The sequence below is a fragment of the Cyprinodon variegatus genome, unplaced genomic scaffold (assembly GCF_000732505.1).
Source record: "Cyprinodon variegatus isolate N-32 unplaced genomic scaffold, C_variegatus-1.0 Scaffold208, whole genome shotgun sequence".
Taxonomy (NCBI): Eukaryota; Metazoa; Chordata; class Actinopteri; order Cyprinodontiformes; family Cyprinodontidae; genus Cyprinodon; species Cyprinodon variegatus.
Window position 1 is genome coordinate 163,757 of NW_015150661.1, and position 19,598 is coordinate 183,354.

At 37.3% G+C, this 19,598-nt stretch overlaps 1 protein-coding gene across 2 annotated transcripts in view; it reads right to left on the reverse strand.

Moving 5' to 3' along the window:
- LOC107088162 (FYVE, RhoGEF and PH domain-containing protein 3-like) overlaps positions 1-19,055 on the reverse strand; it is an 80,811-nt gene extending 61,756 nt beyond the window's left edge. For both annotated transcript variants that reach the window (XM_015380164.1, XM_015380163.1), the window contains exon 1: positions 18,799-19,055. In XM_015380164.1, coding sequence (XP_015235650.1) covers positions 18,799-18,820 — 22 coding nt within the window. In that variant the 5' untranslated portion in view covers positions 18,821-19,055. The remainder of the gene's footprint in view (positions 1-18,798) is intronic.
- Positions 19,056-19,598: the final 543 nt, after the last annotated feature.

Below are 19,598 nucleotides of genomic sequence, written 5' to 3' on the forward strand. Positions count from 1 at the left end.
TTGACTGTATGATCTGCTTGAATTGTCACTTCAAAGTGCCTTGAGATGACATGTGTTGTGAATTGACACTATAGAAATAAACTGAAATGAATTGTATTACTATACCTAAAAGCCCAGATGTAGAGGACAATTGAAAACTGTCACCCTAAACTTAAGCTCCCCCAGCTCCATTCATTCCCTCTGCAAAACTTTTTGTTTTCCATCTTCAATTTTGAATGAACCTCGAGTTAAAAAGATAAATAAACTCTGATCTTTTCTATGAAGCCTCTTTGCAGTGCTTGTAACGAGATGTATTGTTTCCCCCATGTTAGCGCACTCAGATCCCCTATAGACATCAGTAGCTACTTAGGGTCAAGAGCCATATCAAGGCTGCCCTTGAAAGAGATCCTTAACTTTGAGATTGCATGATGATTATCTAATGAGCCTAATCAAATTTCTCTGCTGTGCTACATTTTCTCACTGTGTTATTTGATATAATTAAAAGCCTTAGCTATTCCTTATCAAATCTCTCCAGACTTATTTCTTTTGATACTAAGATCTCTATGTTCCACGTTTGTGGGAAATTAAGAATCTAATGCAGAGGTTTTCTGTGTCAAGAACATAAAAAAAGAAAACCTTTAATTCAAGATATGCAGTAGAAACAGGTCATCTAATCAAAGGTTCAATAACAGCCAGGGATGGTAAAACTGAGAATCAAGATATGAGCGTTATCAAGCCATCAGCTTATATACAGAAGCAGGGTGAAGAAATGACAAACACACCAGAAGATCAGTTAGTAGAGATATTAAGCAACTGTGGTAGAAGGAAAACAAGGAAACTGAAGCAGAGCCTAATTGACACAGACAGAACTTGGACACAAAGAAACAACCAATCAATAGGAAGAGTTAAAAAGAGATGTCACAGAAATTATTCTAAATTTACAAAGAGATCAGAAGGATAAACTGAGAACCAGAAAACAAACACATAAACTAACGTGGCAAGACCTCAATGAGCATAATCAACTAACCAGTAAATACAGAAAAGCAAAACTTAAACACTTGGGAACTGTGACCCTGATTCTTTAAAAGCTCCCAGACAACAACACTTTATTGTAAGATGCAAAAATCAGCATCAGCATGGAATGACTTTTTAACTTTATTTGCAGTAATTCACAGGCAGCTTTGAGTGCTGAAGTGTGCAAAGGCTTCTGAACAGCTTGAAAGTGGTGGTTAATGCTGCACATAACCACATCCCCCATTGTTTGACAGTGTGACACACTATTTTGTCTTTTTATTGTTGCCCCTAAAACACTGTGTTTTTAGGTTACATCCAAATGTGTGAACAGATCTGATCTAATACAACTCTTTTTTTTTCTATTAACAAAAAGCTGGCATCTAAAAATAAATTCTCCAGAGAGACACAGGAAGACAAACATTTAACCGATCACTAAATGCGCCACCGCTTTATTAGCTTGGACAGCTTCACCATAACAAACACTTAAACTGGTAGCAGATTTCCACAGTCCTTTTAATGAACCACATTCAGCAATGAGGCAATCCCTCACTAAGAAGCAGTTTTACATGCACTGCAAAAAATGTTAAATTTTTTCTTAATTTAAGAAGATAGATAACACAATTTTCCAATGAATATGATGATTTATGTTTGAAATAAGAAAAAAACTAATCCATTATCTTATTTAAACTACATACAATCGAATTATCTTATTTAAAGGCAAAAGTACACGTTCTATTGGTAGATCATCTTATTTACATGTTCAAATTAAGATCAAATACACTTATTTTAGGAAACATTGACTTTTTTCATTTAGGTATCCTTTACTGACTAAGAAGTCACAGCAGCAGAGTCTCAATAGGCAGAGGGCCAGGTTTAACAAGCCTCATCATTCACACCACAGAGTGACAGATGACAGTTTAACAACCTACTGTACAAGCCAGGCATTTTTCAAGGATGTTTTTGCAGGAACTCATTAGAACGGTCTAACTTCAGGGAACTGTTTCAAAGGCAGTCAGCTGATGAGTGCAGACACACACTTACACACATGCATGGTCAAAAACCCAGATGTTGAGACACCTGAGGCAGACGTCTGTTTCATTATGCTTTGACCTTTTAGATGCTACAAAAATCTAACGAGGAGATTGTTAGTGAATAATTAAACTAAATAAAAATCTGGAGGGAAAAAAATCACCTCCTGAAATAACTAGTGGAGGAAGATAATCCCCTGCGGGCAGCGGTAACAGGATCCATCTGTGTGGATGTACCTCTCATCTCCTCATTAGATACATGCTGTTATGGCAGTCCTGGGACAAGAGCTGGTGAGCACAGGCAGTCAAGTGGGAATCTAGACTCAAAAGTTAAAATTACACAATCAGGCTCTTAAAAAAATCAGATCTATCAGAAATAAAGCTTGATTTTAAATGGTACATCAGTATAAAGTAGAGCATAACTGTCAAGTCAAATGGAAATTGTGTTGTCTTTTCTTTAAACAAGCATTTTCCTTTAGGATTTCTATATATTTAGCTCTATGCATGTTTTGATCACCTAAGCATGATCCTGCCACCACCATGGAGACTTTGTATTTAAAGCGATGTTAGATCTTCTCCGTGCAACTTTTTGCATGAGGCCAAAAAGTACAAATTTCTCAACTCAATGCTGTGTTCCTTATATGGCAATCTCCCATAAAGGTCGGATTTGTGAGGTGCATGACTAACAATTGTTGCACTTGAGCTGTGATCTCTGCTGCTCCTCCAAAGTTTCCCTGATTTTCTGATTAATACTCTCTTTCCCCAGCTTGTCTCTCTGCTTTGTTATTTCTATTATTCTCTCTCTATATTTATTTAATAAACTGGGCTCCATATGACTGCCAAAGTATGGGAGATTGTTACTTTCTCACTAATCTGTCTGTTGTGCTCCTTTCTTGCTGTTACGCTGTTTTTTCCTTATTTTATTTTCTCTGGCTATCTATGAGGTGGTCACTAAAATGGTTTAAAGAACTATTGGAAATGAACTGACATATTGCTGGATTTTGAAAAAAAGAAAGATATAAATGTAAGCTAACATTTCAGTGTTTTTAATCAACAAATTGTTTTTATTCACAATTATATGACAGGTTGGTCTATAAAAGGGGTCACCAACTGGCAGACTCCGGCCAGGGACTGGACCGCTGGACATTTTATGTGGTAAAATAAATGTGCGGTTGTTCCGCTCAAAGGAAAATATTCATCAGGCACGGCTTTGACAGCCCAGCTGTTGCTCTTCAGTCGCTCACCACAACCAATTTCAATCACGTTAGACCTGTTTTGTTCACACCAAGATGAAAAGCGGGTCAGAGAGAAGCTAGCCGTTAAATATCAACACATTTGAGATTGGTTGTTTCAAAATTCAGGAAAGTGGGCTACGAAAACGGGGCATTCAAAGATGAGTTGGCAGACTAATATGCATCTGTTGGCAACAGTAGACACCACCATGATTCCAAGCACCTAAACTTTGAGGACTTACTCAGAATTTTCATTTAGTAATAAATAAATAAATAAAATAAAAAACAATAACATAAAAATAGACAAACTCAGATTTCTGTTAAATGAATAATGTTTTCTCAGCCCTAAACTTGTATTTTTTTTCTACTACTTTGTGCTGCAACTGGATTCAGCTTATGTAAAAGAAAGATCTACAGAACCAAGGACGTATTTTATACTGTAAGGTGCTTTTAAAATTGTTCTTTAAAGATCAGGAAATGAAGCATTTTTAAGATATATATATAAAACTTTCCTTAAAACTATGCTGTATTTTGCTTGATAAAATGTTGAAGTTGCCTCAGTAGTTTTAAATTTTTCAAATACATATGTGCAACATCCAATGGTTAAGGACCCCTTAGAAAGATGGAGTACGATAAAGTATTGGACCCTTCTGAAATCTAGTTGAATACCCCTGGTCTATAACATTACATTCAGATACATTTATTTAAAGATGGTGGTTGTAACTTGAAAAAAATGTGGAAAGACACAAGATGTGTGCATACTTATACCAGGCAATGTGGCTTCACACCAGGACAAAAAATAAATAAATAAACCCACATTTTAGCAGCCATTCAGCAGTAGGTTAAAGTGAAATTCCCTGTAGCATATTACAATGCTATATTGCTTCACAAAGTCATTAGAGAGACAGCAAATGATAAATGGCAGAGGGCCAGCACAGACTATAATAGGAAGGAAGACAGAAGACCATCGATAGACAGTCGTCTGTTACCAGGGTGACCTTCAGCACCAAGAACCAAAATGATATCAGAGTGCACAGCAGCAGCTCGACTACTGCTGCTGCTTTAGACCCGTCTGAAACACACAGAGAAGATCCCAGTCAACCATCAGCATTCCCACCCCTCGCCATAGAAACATGCTTGTTCTATTCTACTGAATAAGAATGCAGCAAAGTTAAAGTCTGCAACAAAATATTTTGACCAGTGGATTTTAAATATAGCTTTGGTGGTTGTATGGCTGATACAATTTTATCACGAAAAGAGCTCTGTTTTACCCCTTTGTAACATGTCTCTGTAAAGAGACTTCCTGGTGATCATGGTGGTGTCTAAATAAGTTTTTAATTAAAATCAAAAGAACAAGCTTTTACTTGCTGTTGCAGCTAAGATTATACTGCCATCTACTGGGAAAATAATAGCATTACAGCCAGAGAGCAGAAACACTACATCAATGTCATTTTTACAGGGAGGGGCACAAAAAAGATAGACAGCAGGATTAAAAAGCAAAAGAAGAAAACAAAAACAAACTGCAGAGGTTAGGCAGATTTACTTGCTATGTTTTTGCATTAGAAAAAAATATATATAGTGCATGAAAAAATAAAATACATTGACAGATTAAAGCAGGTGGCTGGGAGGATCAACCGGATGGCAAAGTTTAGAAGCTTCCAGCTGACAGACAGGCCTTTAGGCTGTGTTTGCAATGTTTATGAATCCTACCTGTTCAACATGTTAGCATTTAAAAATGTAGAAAATGTTAGACGGGCCACAAAGACTGGAATGTGGACCTTATGGTTTCTGTAGAATAAATACAGCAGCTTCAAGGAAGGAGACAGAGACAGACAATGGTTGATCAGAACAGACAGACAGAGAAGAAGGAGGAGCATGCACAGGGGAAGACCATGGAGAATTCAACACAGGCTGCTTTGTTGGCTGCAATCAGTCAGATGTGCGAGACTTTTACAGAATGGTTTAAGGCTGCATCAGTTGAGTATGAATAGCAGACAGCGTGATGATTAGGATGACGCTGGGGGCTTTTTCATCAAGCATGAAAAGTGTTTTTGGACAATTCTTAAGTGTATAAATCACAGGTTTTGGCACCAAGTTCAGCTTTAACAGAGTCAAATCACTTGGCTATAAAAGAAGCTCCAGGCTCATCGTCAATCAGCAGGTAAAATCATGCTGCTGTTATCAGAGTGGAAACATTATTTATTTAAAACTGGATTGTTCCTGAAGGCTGCAGTTATTTTNCCATCCATCCATCCATCCATCCATCCATCCATCCATCCATCCATCCATCCATCCATCCATCCATCCATCCATCCATCCATCCATCCCCTTACAGGTTTAAAGGCATTATTCTCGAAAATACCAAACAGAATGCTGGTGAAGGCTCTCAGTTATCCAGGTCATAGTCATTCCAAAAACGTTTTTAAAAAAAACAATCCACTGGACTTTGCTTCCAAGTTTAAAGATGTTTTGCTTCCCATCCAGGAAGCTTTTTCAATTCAAAATGTCTGAAATGGTATTTAGTTTGAGATTTTATACAGTAGCCCAACAAAGCCTTTTTTCTTTTTAGAAAACATGCATATTGAAACGGAAGAACAGATCCACCCCTTTGGAACGGGGATCATTTGGCTTCTTTTGTTAGCCTGCAATGCCCCCAAACTTGGAAACAAAATTAGATTGTTTTTTAACTTTTTTTGACTACCAAACAGAAATCCATATGGTGACTCTAACCATGAAATATGGTTTTTGTGTATTTTGGGAACTTATGTAAATATGTGGTGATTCTATGTGTAAGTCCCTCACCTTCATTGGAGTTATAACTATCAACAAAATTGTGCATTAAAAAGTAAAGGCCGTTAAATGTGGTATTCATGGATTAAAATATCAGGAGCTCTTGCTTTAATGCATTTAACAAATAGAAAATATATATATTTAACTATTAAATCTGACAACCACCAATCAGAGCTGATCTTACTAAGACTGAATCTATCTGATTGACCAGCACATCTTTAATGTGAATATTAACTCATTAGTCAACATTCAACAACTACATTATGTTATTAGTAAGTTTACTAAAGTGACACATATATACTTTAAGCCACTAGGTAACATCAAGATTTAACCTGCTGAAAGCATCTAGCAACAGTCCACTGTTCTAAATGTATCAGTTTTTCTGAACCAAATAACAAACAAGTCAGGGAGTAACGTGTAAAGACAAGAGCACATTCACTCCTCCAGCCTTCCTCCTACATCGGAGAACCACAAATATGTCTGATCAGATAAGTGTCATTTCTGTTTTGTTGTCAGCTTTAAGCTTAGCTAGCTCTCAGACTAATGTAAAGCAGTGCTTTGGGTCACATGACTCACTCAATGGTGGATTTTGACCTTCGCAGGTTAAAGAGGTGAGTTTGGGAGGGCAGCCTGAGAGCATCTACATGCAGAAAGTTATGTTTTTTGACCTGAAATATTTTTTATTATCTCAAATTAATTCTTCAAACAAGAAAAAAAATCATTGATCTGTAATCTGTATCTTTAGATTAGATTAGATTAGTATGTGTTTGGCACAAGAAACTGCATTTAGAGACAGGACTATTTTGGACATCAAAGCTTTTAAAGCAGTTGGTTTTAGTGTGTCATGCAGTGAGGAGCTCCTAACAGAGCCCTCTCAGCAGCCTTTGCATATGCAGACAATAGTTAACTCTTTGGTGGCAATATTTTTGCAAATTACAAGATTTGTTAAATAATACTTCAATCTTTATTAGCTATTCTATTTCGTCCATTTTTAACCTTTTGCGTTCATGATCCAATTTCGTGTGATCAAATGCTGATGTTAGCCCCTGCAATGCAAAAAAATGAAATCTAAATAAGTAATTTTTTCTTAAAATAAGTTCATTTTTTCTTGAAATATGGATTTAAGTGAGACACTTTGCCAATGGAATAAGACAATTTACACTTAAAATAAGAAAAAAAAACAATTGTATTGTCTTATTTCAAGTGCATAATATCTACCGGTAGATATCTTATCTTAAGAGTAAAAATACCCATTCCATTGGCAAATCATCTAATTTACCTGCTAAAGTTAAGGGTAAATACCCTTAATTTAAGACATTTTTACTAATTTTGAGATCGTTTTTGCAGTGTGTAACCTAACAGTGACCTTCAGCTGGTTCCGTTTTCCTCTCCCTCCTTCCCTCAGCTCTAGATCCATGGGCCTCACCCCACATTGAACAGGAAGCTCTGATTCCAGAGAGCCTGCTCCTCTTGATGATGAGAGAGGGAAAAAACACAATGCTTTCTGTGTGCGAGGAAGAAGCTGGTCTCATAAACCGCACACACGGACACACAGAAGGAGAGAAAATATAATGGAACATGCTTTTACTATTAGGGCTCCGGCTTTTTTCTTTCCATAAGACTTTCCCAGGAAAATCCCCCTCATCAGGGAAGGTCGGATCCAGACAGACACCAGACAGGAGAAGAGGGACAAAGATTCAGGCCGACCAGCAGAAAACATTCCTGTAACTAAAGCCCTTCTTATTCTGTGACTGACTGCTTAACTGTGATGAAACCTGAGAGCCTATCTGCTGACTTAAAATGATTTTCCACCACTTTAAGAGCAACCATAGTCCCACCCTCAGCAGCTTCAGACTTTAGCAGACTACCATCTGGCTCGCGTACATTTACATAGATGACCAGCGTGAGATTTCATTTAGTCTGGAGGCTGGTGCACAATATCTCAGATGTTAGCCCCTTTATTGGGTGACACCAAGCTATGCTGTTCTTTTCTAGAAGGCCTCCACAGTTGGTACCATTTAGGAAAACTAGGTCACTTCCGCCTTCTGTGTGTGTGTGAGTCTAAGTATATGAGCCAAGAGATTTCCAGTATAAACATAACATGCAGGAAGAGGTGCTACTCTGAACAGAAACATCCCAATAATAAACTACAGTTAACTCACTTCTAACTCCAGCCGGATCTTATTAATGTGTGAAAACTCTGAAACAACTTGAGCTTTCGATATGATGTCTTTTATCTTAGCTGATAATATGGCGGGTGGTTGTGGAAGAAAAAACAACAACAGGAAAACAGCCCTTAAGTTGAAAAAAGATGAAAAAAAAAAAGATACATCATAAAAAGATTACAATCAGACTAGAGTTTGATTAATTGCATTTATCCCAGACTATTCTGGCTCTGGTCAAAAACCACATAGTTAATTAACTCTGTACAATTAGAGCTATGATCTAATCTGATGTCAGTGATTTTCCAGATATACTCTTTCATTTTAAATCCACTAACTCACATAGAAAATGTCAGTCTGATTGGTATAAGTTGTTCTGGCTCTTTAAATCAGAAAACCTCCAGCTCTGACCGATATTTTGGTTGTTGTTGTTGTAAAGGCCAATAGAGGCTTGTGTTTACAGAATCATTTCTTGCATACAGCAGCCTTGGCGCTTAATTTGATATCCATTCTTAATATAAACTGTCTTTTTATTTAAACTAAAATAATTTTCTATAAACAGGTGAGTTTTCTGTAACATCTGTTAATGCCATGTGATTTGTATGATGAAAAGGAAGCAAAAAGAAATATTGGCTTAAAGATTTGCATTAATCTGTGGATTATTTTTTTTTATAAATCGATCAATAATTAGATATCAAAAGGTTCCTTAAGAAAATTCTTTAAAGAATTAAACCAGGTGAAACTAAAACTTTTAAATTTGTGGAATTCTTAATAGAGCATATTGATAGACAAAAAAAGTTATTTTTTTTAAAATCATAAATGCAAAATATCGATATATATTTTTAACAGTTTTCTTACAAATACTGCACTAAGTGGGTCACTCCATCAGCTAAAGGCCTGTTTAGTCTCAATAATCCAGCTGATTAACTGATTACTAAATTATTTGATGATTATTTCAATATTTGATTAATCACGATAAATCACAACCTAATTGAGAGACAAGAATTAAAGAAAAAAAAAATTAATCCCTATAAAAACAACGATATGAGCCTAAATCCTACAATTGATAATTCGTTACTTTATTTACTAGACTACAAACAAAATCAGAAGAAAAGAAAGAGAGGAAAGCTTCTCTTGCTGCCATTATTTCGAGCGTTTACTCGGTACCACAATCAGTGCAGAAGTTGAACCATAGTTCCCTCTGTGTAATGCCCTTTTTTAAATAGAAACACTTGACACTGGTTCTCTTGATTACTGAAAAACCCCACTTCTTCTTGCTGTTGGTCAAGCCCTTTGTTAATAATAATAATAAAAAAAATTTAAAAAAATCAGCAAACAGCTGACTCTTTGCTTGTCTCATATGAGGCAAAAGTCAGGTTTTTGTTTTGGCCAACCAAGATAATTATATTTTTTTTTATTTTAGGTCAGGGGTCTTCAACATTTTCCAGGCCAAGGAGCCTCAAACTGAGAGCTAGATGGAGCCGGGACCCCCTAATTTTATAAATATTGTATGAAATTATGTAATATCAAACTGGTCCTATAATCACTCCATTACAGATGGAATAATGTAACAAAAGTAATTTCGGCCTGGGATTATTAAATTATTTCTGATTCAGATTCCTCGTTATTTGGACAGGTGTTATGAATGAAACGGTGCCCAGCTTGAAAGAGCTCCTGTGTGTCGCTGAATGTGTGCATTGATGCTTGAAAGACGTCTTCTGCCTCCATTTATCTGTTAACTTCAGTGTGTTGAATTCATGTTAATGTGGATTTAAAGACATTTCAATTAGTGGTGAAAATTGCAGGGGGGGAATATAAAAAAAAAAAGTCTGAAAATGAGAACATCACGTTCCATGCTGTAGTGCACATATTGTTTACATTGCGACCGTTCTAATAAGGGAGTCCCAATATGGCGGCCAGTGGCTTTAATTTAACCCTGTACAGCCAATGGGCAATCAGCAATCCAAATGGACAATCAACAATCCAGTGAATAAATAGAGATTAGTTTTATGACAGCGTAAATATGAATGTTTTTCTGGAGGGCTTTTATTCAATATCAAAAACAATCCTACCTTCATGTCGCTTAGAATATCAGTAGCTATGCAAACTCTTTAGACATAATGCCTAAGCCATGCCTTGAACTTATGTAATAACCAGTTAAACAGGAGTGTCAATAATGTGTTAGTCATAATTATAGTAAAGAAACACATCAAAACAAACCAGTTCCTAAACCCATTCACTTCACTTTCAATGCTGTTTCTAAAGTCAACCTTGCTACGCTTCATTCTTCATGATAAACTACTGTTACACCTGCAAAATCTAACAAAAAAAAAGGAGTTTAGATGGCCTCCCAAGCTACTACAGCTAATATGAACTGGTAAGAAAACAAATATCCAGTGCACACATGTTTAGAAGATGAGAACAGAAGTGATAACAACAAAGACCTATCAGAAAAAAGCTCCATCTCCTCTGGGGCTGCTTTTCCACTTACAATCTATGTTTGGAAAAAATCTGTGCAACAGCAGCACACATATATGACTGCCATCAGGGAAATTCAGACTGACACCGGCTTGCCAGAAAGAGCCTGAAGCTTCTCCATGTTCCTGGAACTGAGTCATGCTGTTTCACGCAGATGTAAGCAAAAGAGACACAAGAAGGTGGAAGAAGGTAGGGATATAGAGGATGTCTTCTGATAACTGAAATACACCCAGTTCTTCTGTTGGTTAGGATTAGTCACGGAGCAGTTTTACGTCAGCAGATACTGAAAGGGAGTATCGGTACTTTTAATGAGAGTAAGTCAAGCAGAAGATTGCCTTCAGCTCCCCACAATTTTTTACAGTTCATGTATTAAAGGACAACCAATAAAGAAAGAGACATGTTTGCTGCTATATAGTAGAAATATTTATGTACAAAGGGTGGAGCCTTTGTGGTTTCTGGGTTGGAAAGGATGATGCACAAACAGTGCGTTCAGATCAGCTTAAAACTCTTATCTGATACTGTCTCACAAACCATGAATAAAAAGTAGTACAATGGAATTTTTTTTAAAGTTTATTCACTTGAAAATATTGTCCTACTTTGAACAAAAAGGGGAAGAAAAATGGCTTCTGCAAAACCAAGATATCTGCAGTACTGTACATCTGGTTTTAGCCAATGCAACTTGAAATGCACAAGAAAAGGGAATCAACTCTTTGCATACTAATCCAAAAGCATGCGTACCCCTAAAATGTTTCCACATTTTGTTCAGGTACTACGACAAATTTTAAAGTTAACAGACTGACACAAAGTAGCCCATATTTGTCAACTGAATGGAAAAATACTGGAAAGTGTTGCAGGTGTTTGAATGCTGTCTCCATAAGAATCCAAAAGTCACTTTTTTTCAAGTTTTTTTCCATTCAGTTGACAAATACAGTCCACGTTGTGTATGTCTGTTACATGTAATTTGTAGTACAACACTGAAGTTTGTTGTAATACCAGCACAAATGTGAAAAAGTTTAATGTGTATGACTACTTTTTAGAGCTATAGATATAACGGTGGCCCAGAAGGTAGGGTTCATCCTGTAAGTGGTTGGTTGCTGGTTTAAACCCCCACTCCTTTCAGCTTCTCACCTGTCAGTGTGCTCCAGCGTGAGCTGTGGTTACAATGTACCTCACCACCATAAGCATGTGAATGAACTAAATGTAATGTAAAGCTCTTCAAAGACCTTGGACTTGATAAAGTGCTTTATGACAACAGGAAAGGCCATTTATCACGACTCTGACACCTCTGGTTAAATTCTAGCATAGGGCTGTGTGTTATAGCTGAAAGACTTGTACAATATAAGCCTTTGATATCAACTGATATTGGTATTTAATCATTTATATATTTTTAATAACTTGAAATAAGGACCAAGAAAAAGAAAAGCCTGAATTTAAACTGTAATCCTATTTAGATTTAACCTTTAACCCCTTAACTGTCATTTCCTTGTCAAAGTTGTGTTAAAGTGTCTTTATTCAAAAGAAGAACACACTTGGAAAGACTTCTTCCAACATGCAATAAACAGTATAGGCAAATGAGGTCAGTTTTCTCTACTCCTGTTCCTAAAACAACTCAACATGAGGTCAGTTTCAGCTTTTTACAGAGAGGTAATTTATTACTGTATTATTAGCTGTCTAATAACACTTAAGCCTTTGTTGTTGTTGCAGAGATAGTAGATTTCACAAGGCCGGAATGGACCCAGTAAAGGATTTGATGTATGAGGTTTGTCCGAGTTTTCTGCCTGCTCAGGCTGCGTTAGATGACAACAAAAACAATGGGAAATAGAAAACACAGCTACTTACAATTAAATCCTATTAAATCTATTACATTCTCGTTGTGTCATCCAAGACTGACACAGTAATTTAGCAGTTTCAACATCTGTTGTTTGTAGTGATGTTTATGGACTAAATCTCAAGATACAAGCAGAGCTGTCGTTGTAGTAACGAATTTTCCAAGGTGCGCAGTGTGCAAATTGTGATCGCATGCACGCTGTGCAGAGGGGCGTGGAAACTTAAATGACATAGTTTGGCTCTACAAACCTCCAGAACACCACAAGCATAAATATAGCACTGTAGTCAGAGCTTCAATAAGTTGATCGACTCAACTTACACTGATGTCTTAGAATGGCCTAGTCAAAGTTCTGATCTAGATCAAGTTAAATAATTGAAGCACAACTTATAAACTTATCTTAACAGATAACACCATTCAATGTTTTGGAAAATTCTGGGAAAGGTTTATGAAAAACCTCCTTTTTTTGAAAGGTGAAAGACTTGCAGCTTTAAATTAATTGTAAAATAATCTGTCTTGGCCTTAAAATTTATATTTGTCGATATTTAGTCTATACAGTAAAATCCCAAAAAAACCATACTACTCACATTATTTAACTTTGCTAAAAGACTCCAGCCCTGCATCTGGTCTACTCTCAACAGAAATGATCTAAGTTCTTTCAAATCTTTTTTTTTTCCCCAGTTCTGTCCATCTGTGTAGCATCCTCAGCTATAGTTTCCAGATATGGTCACTGAGCTCTGACTTTGTTTATGAAGTCCTGCTTCTACAGTCTATAGTCTCTCTGTGCTGCTTAACTGTAAATCAAGCTACAGCCAATTAGCCACCAATGCCAACATAAACTGCTCCCTCACCAAAAAGAACAAAAAAAAAAAAAAAAAAAAAAAAAAAAAACAAATCTGTTGTTAACTTTCCATGGTGGTTCTTTCACAGTATAAATGAGGAGGGTATGTTACACTGAAACTGCACTGATGGGGGATTAATGGTAAACCGCCCCCCCCCCAAAAAAAAAAAAAAAAAATTCNAAAAAAAAAAAAAAAAAGAAGAAGAAGAAACATTTAGCATGTTTGATCTATGCTGGTGTAGAAGTATGTATGTAATGTGTTTGAATGCCTAACAAACACCGTTTGGGCATTTTTAAAACAGTTTATCGACCCAAAACAAAACTTCCTTCTTACGGTAATCTCAGACTTTAGTAACTCTTTCAGTCTGCAAAATCCCATTTATAGAAAGAGCAGAGGGAGACTTTTTACAAATTTCCACCTCAGCTATGAATGCTAATCTACTCCTGTAATGAAATCAATAGCTAATTTACGGTAGATGTATATCAGCTTTAGACCCAATGCCTATTTCTATTCACCTTCTGAATGTCTGTGGATTAACGCTGCTTTGGTTGGCAGAAAATGTGAGAAAGCTACTGTATGATTGCTAAACATAAAACTTTAGAAATTATTTGGATTGCGTTAAAAAAAACAACAACTGCTTCTTCCAAACTCAGAATGTGGAGAAAGAGTAAAGTTGCTTGAGTTCCTGAGTGAAGGTTCCAGCATCCGTGCTGATTTGGGGGGCCATGTCACCTGTCCCTTTTATCACGTCCTAAACCAGATTAGCTGCCCATCGGGAGATTTTACAGCACTTCCCTCAGCCGACAGGGTTTATAGAAACACTAGTTTAATGTTCCACCTGAACTTGGCACATCCCCACACCGCCAAAGGAACCCATACCTGCTTTAATCACCATGTTACCGCTGAGCGTGCTTACGTGCACAGCAGAAGTCTGATAACTGAGGAAATCAGATAACGGCTCAGTCAGATATAATTCGTTTACATGCACATCAGGAATGAGATATCCAAGAACTCCTTCTCTGCATGTTCCAGTCTGCTATCGCATTTCAGGCTGGATGCAAGTATAGACTGGTGGAAGAGAGTAGTCCTTAAAGAATATAAGGATGCACAGTGGAGAGACAACTACAGGGTTTCTCTGAGAGGATGCATGAAAACGGCAACCTGAGAAGGTAGAATAAACTCAATCAGACAACAGTCCATCCAGCTCTTTCCTTATTTCTGTGAGACAGAAGAGGCCATCTGATGCCAAATCCACTAGTTTACGGGAAGTTTTCACAAACCGATAACAAAAGGATTTATTTATGTAACTAAAGAACAGTTTCACAGTAGCAGCAATCATGATTAGTGCTGTTAGGTTCACTCTAACCTGATCTATAAATGACTCTGGGAATGCTAACCCCATTTAAATCCCAGGACTGAAAAAGGCCATATTGTTGCATGACTTTACCTTATGGTTACAGAGTTGATCTTGAAAACTTTGTGACTCCTTTAACCTAAAAGTGATTGCTGGGTACTCCTTCTGACTGCTGCTCTAATCTGTTTCATTCATCATTACTGACATACAGACTTTGCTATAAACAAAGAAAAGATACAGTAGAGGACTGAATCCCTCCCCTGTGCCCTGCCAGGTTACTGTATAATTCACACCCAGGGATAATGTGCCATGTTCCACAGGCAAAGTTCAACAGCTAAACTAAACAATAGTCTAAATTAAAATAGTTGTGGGCAAATGTTTGCCGTGCAGGAAAATGTCCTCCTCATCTTGCTCTTACACTCTCAGTGGGAAGAGGAGATGCATGCATTAGGACTGTTAACATAGCCGGGCGCATTAGGATTGTATTAATGATTAAAAACCCAAACATCCAGCCAGGACATCCACCCTGCTACTTACAGACCTCCTGCCAACCAGCATTTGTCAGGGAAACACTGAGCCATCTCTGAGTGCAGGAATGAGAGTGAAATCTGTCTATAAAGTTTATGGAAACAAGTCAGAGGATTGTGGTGGGCCTCAGACTGAGAGGCATGCTATCCATCCCACCACAGTTTATTTGTGATGTGGTTTGTTTTAATAGATTCTCCGATGATCCGATGGAAGCAGCCTGCAACCCCTATGACCCTGCTATCATAAATACAAACATAAGTATCGGAGAGAGAGCTCAGACTGGGGTTCCCAAGTATAAGTAGAGTCAAGGGGAGGAAAAAAATGATAAATGTGATTGTAGCTGTGTCCTAGGGGATGAGAAAGGGTTTTAAGGAAGAGGGGGTAGAGATTGATCTGGGACAGTGTGGGAGAGGATGGAGGAACGGCAAAAACACAACAAAGGATGATCATGAAGGGGCAGGCCTTGAGAATGAATATGAGTGTGTGTGTGGGAGAGAGAAACCATACACAGCCGAACTGCAGGAAAAAGAAAGTCAGCCAGGAGGACGGCAGATCGATTCCTCCCATGAGCCTCACAACAAACAGACTCTCTTTCTCTCTGCATAGTTTACCTCAGCTGCTGCCTGATATCGTCCCATCAGCACTTCATCTGTACTGCTCTCCCCCGGCCTTACCCTCCTACTACTTCTTTGACTTATTAGTCATTTTTAAAGAGCCTGTTAAAAATTGTTTGATTTTTGCCTTTTTACAATTTTTCTATTTACCCTGACAGTGGTTAACTATGAAAAACTAAAGATATTAAAGCTATTAGCCTTTACTTTGTGTAAATTGGTTCAATATTTATTTAGCCAATTTTAATCCTTAGGACAACACCTTATACCGGTACTCATCTTTTTTTTTTATTGTAAATCATCATAACATCCAACTTCAGAGAAGTAACTGGATGTTTTGTTCTTTTTTAATCAGATTTTCTTTCCCTTTTTGTTTCAATCAAAATCCTACTTCTAGGTGTGTATATTGTATTATATATGGTAGCAACAAAACTAAATATATTGAGAAATATTGAGTGGTTATCAGAAAGATTTGCCTTAGACGTTTTTCCTAAGGGCATACTGAATGCCAGTTTTACACATGCTAATTTGAAAACAAGTAGAATACATTTCCTGTTTTTTATATTGATTAGATCAGGGGTTATATTTCACAATTGCCCAAATAAAAATTAGATTCACAAAACAACAATACTTGCTATAGAAAAACTTATTTAAGGCAACACTATTCATACACAAGATTCCACCCTTTTATGACTATTTATCTTCATGAAAGTTTCCATTGCCGATACCCATATTGCAGCTCTGAGAATTGGTCAATACCGATATTGACCAGATAAGATATTAGCAGGAATAATACCAGCTTTAATTACTTATTTTACAATGTAGAATGTTAGAAAAGTCTTGATCAAGTAATATTACAAAACAGGGAACAAAAGTCAACAACAAACAATATGAGAACAACTGACCCATGTAAAACAAACCAATGAGTTACAGAAACTTTTAACAGGAGGTGATAAAATCCATTATTAGTTTTTTGGCCAATCTTGGACAGATATCCGATATTAATATTAGATCAGGAGATTCCTATCTGATTACAAAGGTTATTAAATTTGAGTAATATTATTTAAAAGATTTATTGAAATCTGTTTTTTTTAACTCAAGGTCAGACTTCCTCCACATTTTAGATGCATCTCTGTTCCCACACATCTGAAAAGAATGGCTAAATTACCTCCTCGGTATGCAGTCAAGTTCCCCAGAGTCCTGCTATTGACATTATTATTTGATTCAGGCATGTTGAAGAGAGATGCATCTAAAATATGGAGAACAAAGAACCTTTGGTGCCACAATTTAGGAACTCTAATTTATACAGAGCAGAAGTAGGAATGGATTAAATGACAAAGGTTGGACAAAGGTCAAAGAGGCTAACTGACCTCCAGCTTAAAGAAAAAAAAAACACATGGAAGCAGTTTGCAAAGAGGACCAGTGCAGACTGGAATAGCCAGATAAAGTTATCAAACGATCAGAGCTAGTTGAAATAAAAACCACATGGTCTGGGCATTTGTTCCATTGAAAAAGTTTTTTTGTTTCCAATGATGTTTTCCTGCAAAACTCAATCAAAAGCTACTTCTGGTGACAAAAAGAGAACCTAATCCAACCAGTTGGATTACAGGTTATATTAGTGCCATTAATTCAGTCACAACCAGGAGAAAGGAGTAGGAAAATAATCCAATAGCTCAGCAGTCGGAGAGAAAACAGCTGTGAAAGAAGCACTGCTATACTTGGAAGCCATATAAGAGCAGAATATAGATTTATATATCTTACAATGAAATATGCACAGGGTCATTTCAGTCTGAACAGAAATATAAACAGGGTTAAAGCAGTGACGGTTCGGAAGAAGTGTAAGTTATGTTATTCTCTCATCAGCCTCTGCATTGGGAACACATGGACTGAAACCCAAAGATGTTGGTTTGTCAACATCCCTCCAATCACTTGATCATTAATTGATTTTAAATATTTAATTGCATTGGTATGAATTCAATTTATTGCTCATTTTTGTATTATTACAAACTAAACTAATGTAAATATGCTATTTTTATTCCATTTGTGAAAACCATCAGCAGATATGCACAAAAGACACTACTTTCCTTCTGCATATTTTCAAATAGCATTCCCTATCTATTCTTTATGATGATGCATAGCTGTAGGTGAAAATAAAATCCAACAATGCATGGTGTATTTAAGCCAGGGGCAACATGAAGATGGAGGCTGGACAGGAAGGTAAGAAACTAATCACTCAGTTGTGGGGTAGAAATGCAAGTCAAGTTCTGGTGAAATAATTTAACCACTATAAATATGTCTGCACAAAGTGCAAAGAGGAAACCACAAAAAACACACTCATATCTCACTGATCGTCTACAGGCAGGACAGATGTATAAAGTCAGGCACTTTCACAGACCCCCAGTGTTTGAATCGCTCCTACTCCTCCACTTAAATCACATTCCTCACTAGGACACAGTCACAGCCACAATAGGGAGGACAGTGCAGGAGCCCCCCTGTTATCAGAAAGAGTGTTTACAGTTGGATTTCCGCTCATGGCTTACTAAGTTACAGCAGATATAATGTGAGGGTTTGTGTGTGTTTCAGAGAGAGGGGGCTCAGTCAGACGCAGTGAGGTCAGGGCCTTTTTCTCTCAGGGTTTGGCACCGCTTTGCTCCTATTCTTGTCCTGATTGTCTGTCATCCAGAGCTTCCAAGGAGGTCCAGTATTAAAGCTCCCTTTAGTTTGTGTTTATTGGGCAGCCTGGGGAGCGAAGCAACTTTCTTCTATTATTTCTATTCTCCAGCTAGATGCGGGCCTGCAGCTGCCCCGCTGACAGCTGCTAAATGCATTTTGGAGATTGAAATCCTGTGCGTAATACCAGCCGCAGCCGTTTGGAAACAACTCCAGAGATAAAAGAAAGTGGAGGCTGTGTTTAATATAAGCAGACAGAAACATTTAGGAGGGCAGTTCACTTACCAGTTGCTGAAACTCCCTGCATTTTTTCTACAAAGTTCCTCCCTTACTGAAGCCGTCTTTTCACTCGGAGAAGCTGCAGCGGTGACTCCAGCGTACCGAAGCGCGCTCCTCAACTCCTGTTCGCCGATAAAACCTAACAGAGACACCGAGGACTCTTCATTGTGTCCCAACGGACGCGGTTTTTGTCCAAACTCTGAGAAGCGTATTCCTTCATGAAGTCCTTTCTCCTCCCTCTCCGGAGGCTGAACTCTCTCCTCTCTGCGCTGCTGGAAAAATGAATTGCGCGTCCCCGTCAGGTTGAGGCGCGAGCACGACAAGCCCATTCATTTATAATTAGGATAGGTTGAAAAAAAGAAAGAATAAAAGAAACAACTTTAAGATTTGACAATTTGCCTTAAAAATTCAATAACACGTGAGAATTTGAGATGATCGAAATGTATGCTACAATGGTGCAACCACCGCGGGGTCAGTGGTGGAATAACCCTGACCAGTAAGTATTGTGTTTTAATGCATGCTGTTAAGGACAAGTTTGTTTATTTTTTATATTCACATAACACAACTTAAATTCTCAAAATTAGATAATTGCTTGGGGGAATTTTTTTTATATCTGAGCTCGTGAAGTCATCATCATTTAAAACAGGTTCCAAAACCATTCTCTCTGTTTAAATCATGAAATGAACACCTTTAAAATGTAATTATCTTAAGTTTAACTGTTTATTTGACTCTTATGCAGAATTTTACATGGCTATCTATCTATCTATCTATCTATCTATCTATCTATCTATCTATCTATCTATCTA